The sequence below is a fragment of the Empidonax traillii genome, unplaced genomic scaffold (assembly GCF_003031625.1).
Source record: "Empidonax traillii isolate 1590-97213 ecotype Southwest subspecies unplaced genomic scaffold, ASM303162v1 scaffold1297:size275931, whole genome shotgun sequence".
NCBI classification, from domain to species: domain Eukaryota; kingdom Metazoa; phylum Chordata; class Aves; order Passeriformes; family Tyrannidae; genus Empidonax; species Empidonax traillii.
Window position 1 is genome coordinate 22,503 of NW_020956490.1, and position 12,245 is coordinate 34,747.

General features: G+C 57.9%; 2 protein-coding genes across 6 annotated transcripts in view; both read right to left on the reverse strand.

Moving 5' to 3' along the window:
* Positions 1 to 404: 404 nt before the first annotated feature.
* TMEM208 (transmembrane protein 208) overlaps positions 405 to 12,245 on the reverse strand; it is a 16,390-nt gene continuing 4,549 nt past the window's right edge. Inside the window, exons 2-7 of the mRNA XM_027906431.1 lie at positions 5,542 to 5,570; positions 5,358 to 5,453; positions 5,207 to 5,266; positions 4,959 to 5,095; positions 1,951 to 2,035; positions 405 to 865 (exon numbers count right to left, since the gene is read on the reverse strand). Coding sequence (XP_027762232.1) covers positions 728 to 865; positions 1,951 to 2,035; positions 4,959 to 5,095; positions 5,207 to 5,266; positions 5,358 to 5,453; positions 5,542 to 5,547 — 522 coding nt within the window. The 5' untranslated portion in view covers positions 5,548 to 5,570 and the 3' untranslated portion in view covers positions 405 to 727. The remainder of the gene's footprint in view (positions 866 to 1,950; positions 2,036 to 4,958; positions 5,096 to 5,206; positions 5,267 to 5,357; positions 5,454 to 5,541; positions 5,571 to 12,245) is intronic.
* Positions 6,632 to 12,245, reverse strand: part of ELMO3 (engulfment and cell motility 3) — an 11,222-nt gene continuing 5,608 nt past the window's right edge. For 3 of the 5 annotated variants that reach the window (XM_027906420.1, XM_027906419.1, XM_027906423.1), the window contains 12 exons: positions 11,592 to 11,642; positions 11,115 to 11,237; positions 10,836 to 10,967; positions 10,482 to 10,586; positions 9,858 to 9,966; positions 9,506 to 9,642; positions 9,248 to 9,411; positions 9,040 to 9,152; positions 8,678 to 8,782; positions 8,273 to 8,355; positions 7,963 to 8,043; positions 6,632 to 7,796 (listed from right to left, as the gene is read on the reverse strand). In XM_027906420.1, coding sequence (XP_027762221.1) covers positions 7,584 to 7,796; positions 7,963 to 8,043; positions 8,273 to 8,355; positions 8,678 to 8,782; positions 9,040 to 9,152; positions 9,248 to 9,411; positions 9,506 to 9,642; positions 9,858 to 9,966; positions 10,482 to 10,586; positions 10,836 to 10,967; positions 11,115 to 11,237; positions 11,592 to 11,642 — 1,416 coding nt within the window. In that variant the 3' untranslated portion in view covers positions 6,632 to 7,583. Of the gene's footprint in view, positions 7,797 to 7,962; positions 8,044 to 8,272; positions 8,356 to 8,677; positions 8,783 to 9,039; positions 9,153 to 9,247; positions 9,412 to 9,505; positions 9,643 to 9,857; positions 9,967 to 10,481; positions 10,587 to 10,835; positions 10,968 to 11,114; positions 11,238 to 11,591; positions 11,643 to 12,134; positions 12,226 to 12,245 lie in introns of those variants that run through there. The other 2 variants (XM_027906421.1, XM_027906422.1) reach the window with 2 other exon arrangements.

Consider the following 12,245-nt stretch of genomic DNA (forward strand, 5'->3'; position numbering starts at 1 on the left):
ACCAGGCTGGCACCACTGTGAGCGCCCGCTGTGCATCTCGCTGGCACAGGCAAAGCTGCGTGGTCTGACTGGTGCGTCAGGAATGGGAAGGGGTCACTGGGGTCTGTAAAACAACAACATGGGCAGGGACAACATCAATAAATCAAAGTAGGCAAACATAAAAACTGCCCTGAGTTGTTCCTGGTCTCTAACACGTGAACTCTGCAGCAGTCGTGGCACCCCTGAGAGAACCCTCCCCAAAAAATACAAAAAAACCCACAAACCCACAGGTTCTTGTCTTAGACCAAGCCTGGGAAAAGGAGGAAAGCACTTGCCTCTGGGGGTTCTGCTTCCCTCTGGTCCAGATCTCCCGGAACACGCTGGTATTTCTCACAGCTCCCCCACACGAACTCACTGCCAGCACGGTCAATTAGACTCTGCTCTTTAATGTACTATTTCCTCCCAACATTGCACTCCCCAACCTCGAACGCGATAACAGCGCTGCTTTAAAAAGGTATTTACACACATCCCAGCACCACCATCACCCCCCCCTTGTCATCCCAAGGAGCAGGGCCTCAGCCAGCACCAAGACCCAACCGAGGGAAGTCTCTTGCGGCCTTTCTAGCGGAACGGCAGCAGTGACAGAGGGCAAGAGCTACTGCGGCGGTTTCGGATTGGTTTCGGTCGCATCCCTGATGAAAACAACGGCGTGGAGATGAGAGCTCACGTTATCCGTGCCCAGCCAGGGCTAGAAGCGCTTCATCTGCCGGCGTTCCTGTCGGCGCTGCTTCTTCTCGTTGGGCTCCTGGGCGGCGGGCGAGGACTCCGCCGTGAGCCAGGGGCCCAGGATGTTCACCCACAGGAGGTAGAGCGCGCGCCCCGGGGCCTGCAAAACAACACGTGGCACAAACTCAGTCACTCTGGGGACGGCAGGGCTGACTGCTGGTCCTGCTGAGGGAGACAAAAGGAGCTGGAGCATCTCCGCAGGCTGGATCGGGGGCACCTCAGGATGCACGGAAATCAAAAGGCGGTGGCGGGCGGCCAAAATAAACGGCCTGATTTTGTTTCATCTCGTTTAGGAGCTCGCCTACGTGTACAGCTCTCAGGGCTTCATATATGGAAATCCCAGCATCGGGTCTGAATTGCCCTAGGGGGACTGAGCTGCCCAGACATTCCGTCTCTCCTCCCTTCAGGAAACACACCCACATTTCTCTGAATTTAAAAAAAAAAAAAAAAAAAAAAAAAAAAAAAAAGTGATCCAGATGGTCTCCAGGGCACAGCCAAGTCTAGGCTGCCCTCCTCTGCCAGGCCAGCGAGAGAGGAATTTGTGGGTGAGGACTGAAATGAGATAAAGGACTGAAACGGGGTAACTTTCCATGCTCCCACAATTGCCTTCTGTACCTTTGTGTGATATTCCCAAAGCAACTGTGGGATTTTTTTTTTAAACTGGAGATTTTTTGTCCTTCAGCACAAGCAGCTTTAGCTGGAGGCACATGACAAATGATTCAGGAGTAGAAAGAGTTTGGTCTGTTAAGGGGAAATCGATGCCTACAGCACTTTATCTACAAATAGGCACAGTGTCCAGCAGATCCCAGCCTTGGTCCATGCTGAATGACTGAGAAAGCCAAACAAGAAGAAACACTGTTTGTTACAGTCACAGAAAGGCTCTGTGCTCAAAGACAGCTTTGATCTGCCTCGTGTTTCTTACTGCCCTTTCACAGGACCAGAGGGAAAGGCAAAGGCCAGTCTAGCTTTTGTGTGGTTGACCCAGAGGGATCAGGACTTCTCTACCATGTGCGGCCTCGTTTTTAACAAGATTTGACAAGGAGATTAAAAAACATATCAGAAAATAGCTTGGGCCTGAAACAGGACACTGAAACGAAATGGATAAATAATGTCCTCGGTCCTGAAGACAGGGCAAGACAGGGACAGTGCAGAGCAAGAAGGAAAACAGCAGCGGCTGGGGCTTACCAAGAGCCAGAAGTACCAGACGTAGGGCGAGAAGCAGCTCAGCACTTGGACTATAGCTGTCAGCAGGATCACATCCTTGAGGTGCCTGAGGGAAGAAAAGCAAAGCACTGAGCTTCCATTCCAGCCCACGCCAGCTCCTCTGCCAACACAGCCTGTCTGCACCACCTCCAGGGAGCCTGACCCAACCCAAGGATTGTCCCTGCAGCCCTGCTTTGCCACACACAGTTATCTAGAAGAACCAGCAACAAAAAATAATCTGATGGGTTAGAGCTGAGCTCCCTCTGAAAAAAAAAAAAAAAAGACACTGAGAAAGCTGAGGAATTGATGGGGGATGGAGACCAGCAACAAAACCGCCACCCACCCCCACAGCTGAAACAGCAGCCAGCGCCTGCTGATTTGACACCTATCTTGACATAAAGTATAGCTGCTCCTGACTGGCTGTGCTGGAGGGAGCCAGGAATCTTCCCCGTGCCATTTCACAGGCTGACAGACACACTCAGGGTCACCAAAGGACAAGCACACCAGCAAACTGAGCTACAGCAACAGACTGGCTCCTCCTCCCCTCCTGTTTATCTGACTTCAGCATCTTTCATGCCAGCCTGAGGCAGAGCTGGGAGCCAGCTATGGAGGGGAACAAGCTGCCCGCGCCTCAACCAACACCCTCAGGGGATCTGACACCCAGGAGAGGTAAACAGGTACTAGTTTTTCAACACAAGCCTAAGGGAGTGCCATGAAGGGTTAGAAAAACACCCGCTCTCACTCCTGTTAAATCATCGGCTGCTGGAGAAAGAAACCCTCCAGTCGCATCCAAGACTGGGGACAACAAAACAAAGGCAATGGCAAAGTGCAAAGCAAACTGACCACAAACAACATCGACTCAAGGCACTGCAGAATCCACCACCAACAGCTCTAGGGCAAGACATGGAGTTTCAGTAATCTCAGGCATCACCACAGGCCACAGAGTGCTGAGGGCAGAGCTTCCACCAAACCCAGCTCTGACAGAGAACAGCAAGATGGGCCTTCCTCAACCCCAGAGCAACACAAAACATCCATTTCAGTTACAGACAGCACGAGAGAAACACCATCAAAGCCACAGCACTCCAGGAGCACCTCCAAAGGAGCACACTCAGCTGAGAGGCAGGAAACATCCCCTTCTTTCTGGAGTAACCACTAGCTTACTGTGGTTCCCTGGTCCCAAAAGAGGTAATTTAGAGGCACAGGGTAAGGATGGGAACTTCAGCTCTGCAGGTTTTGTTCTTACAGCTCTGCCTCCTCTGTGTTTTGCACAGCCCATGCCTCAGATAAGCATCAATTCATTTTAATGTGTCCTAAACCTTGGCCCAATTGCTCAGGCAGAGAAACCTCAAGGCCTCAATAGCAAGGGGAGTACATCTGCAACCAGGGTTGCAGCAGTCACCTGTTCAGAGCAGGTAATCTCTGTGCTACATCCTGTCATTTCCCATGACAGCACCATCAGTCACACACGGGACAGTTGTTGGGGCACCCTCTCTGCCTCGCACAACTCCCAGAGGCATCTCCCACAACCAGGAGGACACCAGAAACATCAAACTTCTGTATTTTACCTTCTCACCCGTCCCATGTTTTGTTTCACTAAAAGGGTATTCAAACTATTTCGCAATTCCACTCTAGAGAGCCAAACCAGTGTAAAATGGGAGAAAAACACGTGGCTGACCAGCAGGAAAATGAAGTCTCTATAGGATGAAGAGGGGGTAAAGCACCCAGCTCACAGGTCACACTGGAAATAACCCCCTCTCCTCCTGGCCACCTCGTCCCTCAGCTGAGTCTCCTGCACCAGACATGAGTACTGCTGCAGGTACAAGAGGTGCCACTCCACCAACACACAAGCTGAGAGCTCCCCCTGTGCCCCACGAGTCGGTCTGCCTGCTGATAACATCCCCAGCCAAAAATGGAACTTATCTCAGGAAAAGTTAAACCACACACATCAATATATGGCCCTGCCAGCACTGAGAACACCTGACGTGACAGAGAGGGCTCAGCTGGAAACAAGGCCCCACTGTGCTGCTTCAAAAGCCGGGCAGCAGGGGAGGGACAGAGGTAAACATGGAACGGTAGGCCAAGGACATGGGAGGGAAGGGGCCAAGGACTCCAGTACCTCACTAAGCACATGCTGAAGATCCCCAGCAGAGGCTGGACCAACAGACAGAGAGCAAAGCCTGATGTGTCCATAACTACCTGGCAGTTTTCTGTAATTAGTCTGAGGCTCACCAGTAGAAAACAAGTAAATCTAGAAGGTATTATTTCTGCTGTTCCAGTGCTGCTGTCTCCTAATTTTATTTAACAGCACTTCTCAGGAATTACTGTTATGTGTCCCTTGACCAAGAAAAAGACAGTTACAATAGCACCAAGAACACTGGAGAGGCAAACACTGTCTGCAGACAGACACAAGGAATGCACAAGCACAGGGGATAGAAATGGCTGAGGAGGTCACAGCAGCTGGCTGAGACAGAGGGGAGAATTTTCAGTGTGTAGAACAGTTCAAGACACGGCCAGTTTGCAGCCAGGATGGGATAACTGGCAGCACATGCCCTTCTGCTCTGTCAAGCACCACCTGCAGTGCTGGTTTAAAAAGAAAATATATATCACTGTGTGTTGCAGCAGCACGCACAGAGTCAGTGCTGTTTCTTCACTGAAAGATGGTCGTAAACTGCTCTCACTGAACCCTTTGTGATCTCTTACCTCTGCACCTCAGCCCTAAGAACAGTGACGGTGCCAGGCTGGCACACCCACGTGGCGGCTCCTGACTGGGGCTCGCCAAGCCATGCGTTCAGATAATCAGGGCACTTAGGGTACACTCTCAGAAAATATGGCTACAGGCTTCCAGCCCCCCTCCTGCCCACACCATGGGCAATCTGGGGCAGGAGCTGAGGCCTGGCCTGGCCTTCTCCTCGGGGGCCTCTCCTGGCTCTGCGTGCACGCTCAGGCAGCAGGTCCTGCTCACCTGGACTCGTGCGGGTGTGGACACTCACTCTGCCATCCCCTGCTCCATATTCAGGTCAATTCCCCCGTCGGCAAGGCTGCCATCGTCTGTGAAAGACGGCTTTGCCATGGAGTTCATGGACCGGTAGCTGGTGCCGTAGACCACCGAGCTGAAGGCGAAGGCGAGCTGCAAGGAGGACACGGCAAGGAGGTCAGCGGCAAAGGGCACGGCCGGGGGGCCCGCGGGAGGAGCCCGGGCCCAGGAGCCCTTCTCCAGGGGACGGTGCCCGGCACTCACCCACGTCCAGGCGGAGGCGGCGGGGTAGAAGATGATCAGGTTCACCAGGGCGTAGATGGCCTGCGGAGAGAGCACGGCTCAGCTGTCTGCCCGCCGCCCACCCCGGCCCGGCCCCGCCGGGCCCCCCTATCCTCCCCCCGGCCGCACTCACGGAGGCCCCCAGGATGATGCGGAGGTAGAAGCGCAGCGTCTCCCGGTTCTCCTCGAAGATCTGCTTCTTGCCCTTGGTGCCCGCCTTCCCCTTGGGCTGCGGAGTCAAGAGAGAGGCGGTCAGGCGCGGGCCCCCCCCCCCCCCCCGGGAACCCCCGGCCCCGCTCCCCCGGCCCCCCGCTCACCGCCATGGCCGCGCCGGCTCCGCGCTCCGCTTCCCGCGGACGTGACGGGCCCGGAAGCGGCGGGGCCGGGCCGGGAACGGCGGCCCCGGGGAGGGGAGGGGAGGGGACAGCCGTGCCCATGAGGGGACATTCCTGTCCGGGAGGGGACACCCCTCTGCTGGGGGCACCCCTGTCCATGAGGGGACACCCCTGTCCATGAGGGGACACCCCCTGTGCCGGGGAGGGCACAACCCTGTCCGGGAGGGGACATCCCTACCCCAGGGACATCCCTACCCCAGGGACATCCCTGCCCCGCGGGCTTTCCACAAAATGACAGGATGGGTCAGTTTGGAAGCCACCCCAGCGGTCCAACCTCCCTGCTCCGGCAGGGTCAACCCCCAGAGCAAGTGGCACCGCATTTCGTCCGGGTGGTTCCTGAGTGTCCCCGGTGAGGGAGGCTCCACGCCTTTTCTGGCTGATCTGTTCCAGTGTGCGGTCACACAGAAGTTCTTCCTCATGTTCAGGTGGTACTTCCTGGGCATCAGTTGCTGCCCCGTTGCCTCTTGTCCTGTCACTCGGCACCGCCGAGCAGGGCCTGGCTCCATCCTCTGACACTCTCCCTTTCAGATACTCACAGAGGTCCCCTCTCAGTCGTCTCTTCTTGAGGCTGAACAGCTCCAACTCCCCCAGCCTTTCCTCGTAAGAGAGATGCTCCAGCCTCTTAATTTGCCATCTGCTGAACCCACTCCAGGAGCTCCCTGTCTCTCTTGTACCAAAGATCTGAGACTCCCAATCCCCTCCCCAATCCTGGGGGCACGGGCACACACAAACAGCCCCATCCCACACACTCAGATCCCCAGGGAGTTTCTCCACTTCCCAGCACCAGAGGACCCTGAGGCCTTTCCCCCAGCCCCACAGTACAACCACAGGGTTTGGGGTGCTGGTGACAGCCCTCCCCATTTCAGCCCTCCCCCTTCCAGCCCTTTGACCCACCTGTGCCCATCATCCTCCCAGCTTCTGGCAGCTGCAGCTCTGTCCCGGTCTTACCCACTCTGACCCCTTCCGACCCGCTAGTCTGAGCCCTTCCCCAGACCTTTGGCAAGGACACACCTCCGAGTTCTCTCTCCACAGGTGTTTATTGTCCTGTACGCAGGAGGCAGAGGCACAGCTGGTTCCCCCCGTGACCTGCGGCTGTGGTTGTCACCACAACACCCCTGGGAGAAGCTGCAGGCACGAGGAGGTGCAGGGCACCGGGATGGGGGCCGTGGGGGCTGGGAGGAGGTAGCTTGTCGTGGGTGCAGTAGTGCAGCAGCATGGCTGAAGTGTGCAAGTGTCCGCCCGGGGCGGGGGGAAGGCACCAGGATTGGCAAAACACCACAGTGCTGGGCAGCAAGGGCAGACCGGGGTCTCCTCCTCACCAGGCCCAGCTGACTGGTGCTGGGAAAAGGGGGCTTGTTCCCTAAACACCCCCCCCCCCCTTCCAGGACAGGGCTCAGCAAAAACACATTTCAGTGCGGGAGGGACCTGGCAGGCACACCGTGCTCGGGAGATGCTGTCTGCTTGACAAACTTAGTAGAAAGGTGTGTTTTATCCTTTTTCCAACCACCTTCTTGTGCAGAAGGGATCCCCTACACTGATGGCGAAAGTCAGGCAGCGCAGATTTGTACCTTTGTAGTGTTACCCCAGCTCCAGCTATCCCAGGGCTGCCTGTACCTTTATGCCTGCCCACATCCTTGCCCCCTCTGCCCAAAACCTGCCTGTAGTGTGTGTGGGGTCAGTGCCACCACAGAGGGGTTTGGCTGTCTGGGAAGAATTTAGTTTTGCCTGCCCACAGCAGAGGGGCAAAGCAGCTGGGTCACCCTCCTTGAACAGGAGCCTGACACTCGGTGGCTCATTCCCATGTTCTCACAGGAAGGCAGGACGCAGGCAGGGAAGGGTGGGCCACCCAAGCTCCCAGCCAGCAGCTGGGCTTGTCCCTTTGGGCCAGAGATGAGGGACAGAGCCTGGAGGAAGGGGTTTGATTTTGAGGGGCATGGAGGGGGGTACAGGGCACAGGGAGGAACTCACTGCTCTGCATGGCTGAAGTCGTAGCAGAAGTTTAAGTTGCTGGGGGGCTTTGGGATGGGAGGGGGGTTGTCAGGAATGCTGACGTTCTCCAGGTCCAGGAGCCGCAGCTTGAGCTCCATGGACAGCAGGACATCGAGGTCTGTCTGCGTTCGCTCACTCGTCATCTCCTTGCCCAGGAGCACGTTCAGCCCGTCCGTCCAGAGGCAGAACTGGGGAAGCACAGCATGGGCATCTCTGGCACCAGCCCTGGGCAGCCAGAGAGCCCACCTGCCCCGCTCTGTGGTTCCCACTCCCCAGGACTCGCTGCCCCACCTGCTGTCCCCTCCAAAGGATGTCTGGCCACCGTGTACCTCCCCACAGGGCCCCTGGACTCACCTCGTACCGGGTGGGGGCAACGAAGTTGAGGCAGTATTCTTCCACATCATGCACGATGGAGAAGGCCAGCTCTAGGACATCCTGCAGGGGCAGCACAGGGTGTAGTACAGCCTCTCAGCTGGACTCTTTCCAACCCCAGAGGGGTTCAGAGCAGGAGCTGCCTCCCAGCCTCCTCCTCCCCGACACCCAAAAGGTCTCCGTCCATGAAACCACCCAACCTGCCACCATTCACCCACCCCCAAAACCCATCCTCAGCCGGGGAGGGGAGTGTGCTGGGCCCCCTGGACAGGGAGGGGTGTGAGGTGCTGACCTTGTTCTGCTTCCCAGAGCTCTTCTCCTTTGTGTGTGGGCACTCTTTCCCCACCAGCAGCATCTTCATGTCTGCCACAGGAACTGGGGCAAGTGGAGGAGCTGTGAGCATCTCCTCTCCCCTTCTCTCCCATTCTTCCCTTCCCCTCCCTCTCCTTTTCCTCCAGGCCCCTGGTGCTCAGAGCCCAACACACATCAAATAAGAGGGCTCACAGTGATCCACCACTCCAGGTGGGGGGCTCAAGCCACTCTGCAGTGCCCTTTGGGGAGCCAGCCTGCCCCAGCCTGAACTCCCACAGCTCCCAGTCCCACAATACCAGTGGACACTGGGAATTGGCACCTTAAGGCAGCCTCAACTGGGACTCCCCTCCCTCCTTCCCAACCTCCCTTTCTCTTCATCACCTACTTTTCTCTGTCAAGCTCTCGATGGGGGGAGACTCCACCCCCTCCTCCACGTCCCCATAATGCAGTACCTTGTGGTTGGGTGACAGGCGGCAGTACCACAGCTTATCTGCAGCAGGAGACACGAGAAATGCTCAGCCACCCTCTGCTGAGGTTCCTTTCCCAGGGGGAACAGAGCTGCCCCCTCATCCACACTCCCCATTTCTCTCTCTCACCCCGTGGGTTAGCCCACACCAGCTGCCCAGGGGGCTGGGCACGCTACTCCCATAGATTAACTGCAACTTCCCCAGCAGCAGGGGACATGGGGACAAGCCTCTGTCCCCTTCCCAGGACCCCCTCACCCAGGAGCAGGGGGCTGGCACCCACCCTGCCTGCGGCGGCTGCTGATCTTGCGGAAGAGGGTGCCCTCGCAGAGGTGCAGCAGGCGCTGCTGCCGGATCAGCTCCAGGAGCTCCGGCTTCAGCCTCTCCCGCAGTTCCCTGGGGTGAAAACCAGCAGAAGAGGAGCACAGCCACCTCAGCAGGCGCTCACCGACCTCCCCAGCCCCACAGCGTCGCCCCCGCAGCCCACTCACAGCACGGGCGCGGCCAGCGTCTCCTCCTGGTGCAGCCGCTCCGTCTGCCGCAGCTTCAGGATCTCGCTGTAGTTCAGCGCGTTCACTCTGGTCTTGAACAGCTCCAGGGACGTGGGCTTGAGGGCCAGGGTCCTGGTGATCTGCTCCCGCACCACCTGCATCACCTGCAGGGCACAGGTCATCAAACCCCAGTCAGGCCACGCTCCCCAGAGCCCCTGAATTCGCGATCCCGTCCAGGCCCGCAGCACCCCCTCGCACCTTGTCGAAGTCCTCCTGGGTCGCCCGCATCTCCTTCCAGGTCTTGTTCACCAGCTGGATGCAGATGCAGAAAAGCTCTTCGAAGAAATGATCCTGCCCGAAGAACATAGGGTAAAAGGCCTGAGCCGTCTCCGAGCCTGCGGTGAGAAGGACAGATGATGCCAGACTCCCTAGTTTTTCCGGGGGGTTTCAGTGTCCAGGAGAAGCTGGACATTTCCCAGCCCTACCTCCCCTCCCCCTGCTGTTGGCCACGCCAGAGCCTGGTGACCCCATGGGTGCAGCTCCCTGCCCTGGCAGCTTGTCCCCCCAGGCAGCAGGGCAGGGAGAAGGACAAGCTGGAGCTCACACATACACGGCTCTCCGACATGCAGGATCTCGCAGAGGATCAGGGTGAGCTGGATGCTGCTTCGAGCGAAGGGACACTCGTGTTTGTCTTCCCGGCTGCTGTTCTCGAGGACGAACTGGAGGAGAGGGCCATACCTCACATCACACGGGCCATGAACTTGGAAGGCTGCCCCAACCAGTGGGGGCTCAGGCATCCCACACTCCTCCTGAATTCCTAGTCAAGGTGTCCCCACCCAGGTAAAGCCACCCCTAACAGGAGTGATTCACTCTCCCCAAAATCCGGCCCCACCCTCCTCCTTCCCCTGTGGCAGTGCATGAGCTGGTCACAGGCACTGCAAGTAGGAGCACGGCTGATGCCCTGCTGGTTTGGCCTAAATTGCCCCAGTTTGCTCAAGGCCTGAAAACCAAGCTGTGGGCAAAACCCCAAAAACCACGGGAACCCTTCAGTGCCACCAGCCTCAAATGGCTTCTCCTACCCGCAGGGAGGACTCAGCTCCATCTGAAACTGGGCAACAGTAGGACACTTGCCCAGAAGGGACATCCTTGCCTGGGTTTGGCCAAGGACAGGTCACAGGGAAAGGAAAAACAGGTGGAGATCCAGTAACTCTCCTCCCTGGGAGAGCACACGCACCCTGCTGAAGGCATTGGGGGTGTTCCTGGAGAAATACACCATGTTGTCCAGGGCAAGGAGTCCTGGTGGGGCACGGCGGAGGTCCTCTGCTGGGTTGCTGTTGTTCTAGGAGGGCACAAAGGATGCAATTTAGCAGCTGCAGCTTTCTTCTCCGAGCAGCAGCGTCCTTGGAGGTTTGCCTTGGAGTCCCGGCACATCCACACGCTGTTCGGGAGTCCCCGGGGGAGCAGAGGGGAGGTACTGCGTGGTGGTCCATCAGCATCAGCGGGGACACCAGGCTTAGGGGAGCCATCAGAAGGCGCCCCCAAGGCCGTGTGGAGGAGCCAGCTTGGGGCTGGGGAGGGGGGGACGCACCAGGAAGCCCAGCTTGCGGAACTCCTTGGCACACAGGGACCGCCGGCGCTCGGTGCTGAAGTTGCTGGCAGGCGCCTCGCTCTCCGACTCAAAGGCAGTTTGGCGCAGGGACTGGAGGAGCTCCCGCTGTTCCTGGAGGGAGAGTGGAGAGGAGGGGGTGCCTGTGAGCCCCACACATGCAGGTTCTCCCTCAAATGTGCTGGGTTCACCCAAATGCGAAAACTGCTTCCACCGGTGGAAGAGAGCGGGACCAGACTCATAAGGAGAGCACTCCCAGACCTGTGAGAAGGGATCCATGGAGGTCCTCATGCGATGCTCGCACAGGTTGAGGCTGACAGACTGCAGCACGTACAGGTAATGGGCCATCTCGTCCCCCAGTGGCTCAGAGCTGTGGACGATGTTCTGCAGGAGATCACAAGTGAGAAAGTTCCCCCAGGCTGCTGCTCCCAGTTCCTCCGAGCCCGGAGCTTAAAACCCTGAGCCCAGCAGGTTCCTGCTGCTCCAAGGGGTGTTGGGAAGTGGGAAGCTCCCCTCAGGGATGGGCAAGAGCTGCGTGCGCTGAACTGCAGGCAGATGGGGGGGGAAACCCTGGGCATATGGGTGCCAGAAGAGCAGCACCCATAGGAGGTATCAAGAAAGGGGTGTGGGCACACAGGTAACCCAGCCAGGCACAGGCACCAAGAGCTGGGGCTCAGGGGACAGGGACTGGGGAGGAAGGCAGAGAATGAAGCACTTGGCACAACCCCAACTCCTCACCTTGTGGATAAACTGCCTGATGTTCTTCTCTCTTAGGTAGTCCATCATGTCCTAGGAAGGGAAAAGGCTGTGAGGTGTGCACAGTACACCACCATTCCCCCCACCCCCCAAATAAAAAGCTGGTGTTCCCACTGTCATCCCAATTCCCTGCTTAGCTTAGCTTCCACTGCCCTGGAACCAGGACGTGCCCACCCCAAGGGGGCTCAAACAGGTCCTCTCCCACCAGGCTGCCAGGATGGGTTGTGTCAGCCAAGAAGAGGCAGAACGAGGACGCTGACTTTAAACGTGTCTGGGCATCTCTTGCAGCCGTGCCATCCCAAAGAACACAAACCCCACAGCACAGGACCCAGCCGCCCAAGGTCCCATCACAGGGCAGGGTGCCCACCGTGGCAGCTCAGACGTGCCAGGCACCGGGGCTGGGCCATGACAGTCACTGTGCCACCATTTGAGGCAGAACAACTGACAGCTGAGGGCTCTCCCTGGTGACAGGGGAACTGTGGTGCCTGGCTCTGCAATGCCACCACCCTGCCTGCTGCCCCTCACCCGCCGCTCGGCGTTGGTCGCTGCCAGCAGCAGCGCGATGAGCAGGGCCATCGCCTTCAGCTGCAGCTGGGCGTTTGTCCTGCGGGAGGAAGAGGAGGAGGGCTGTGAGAA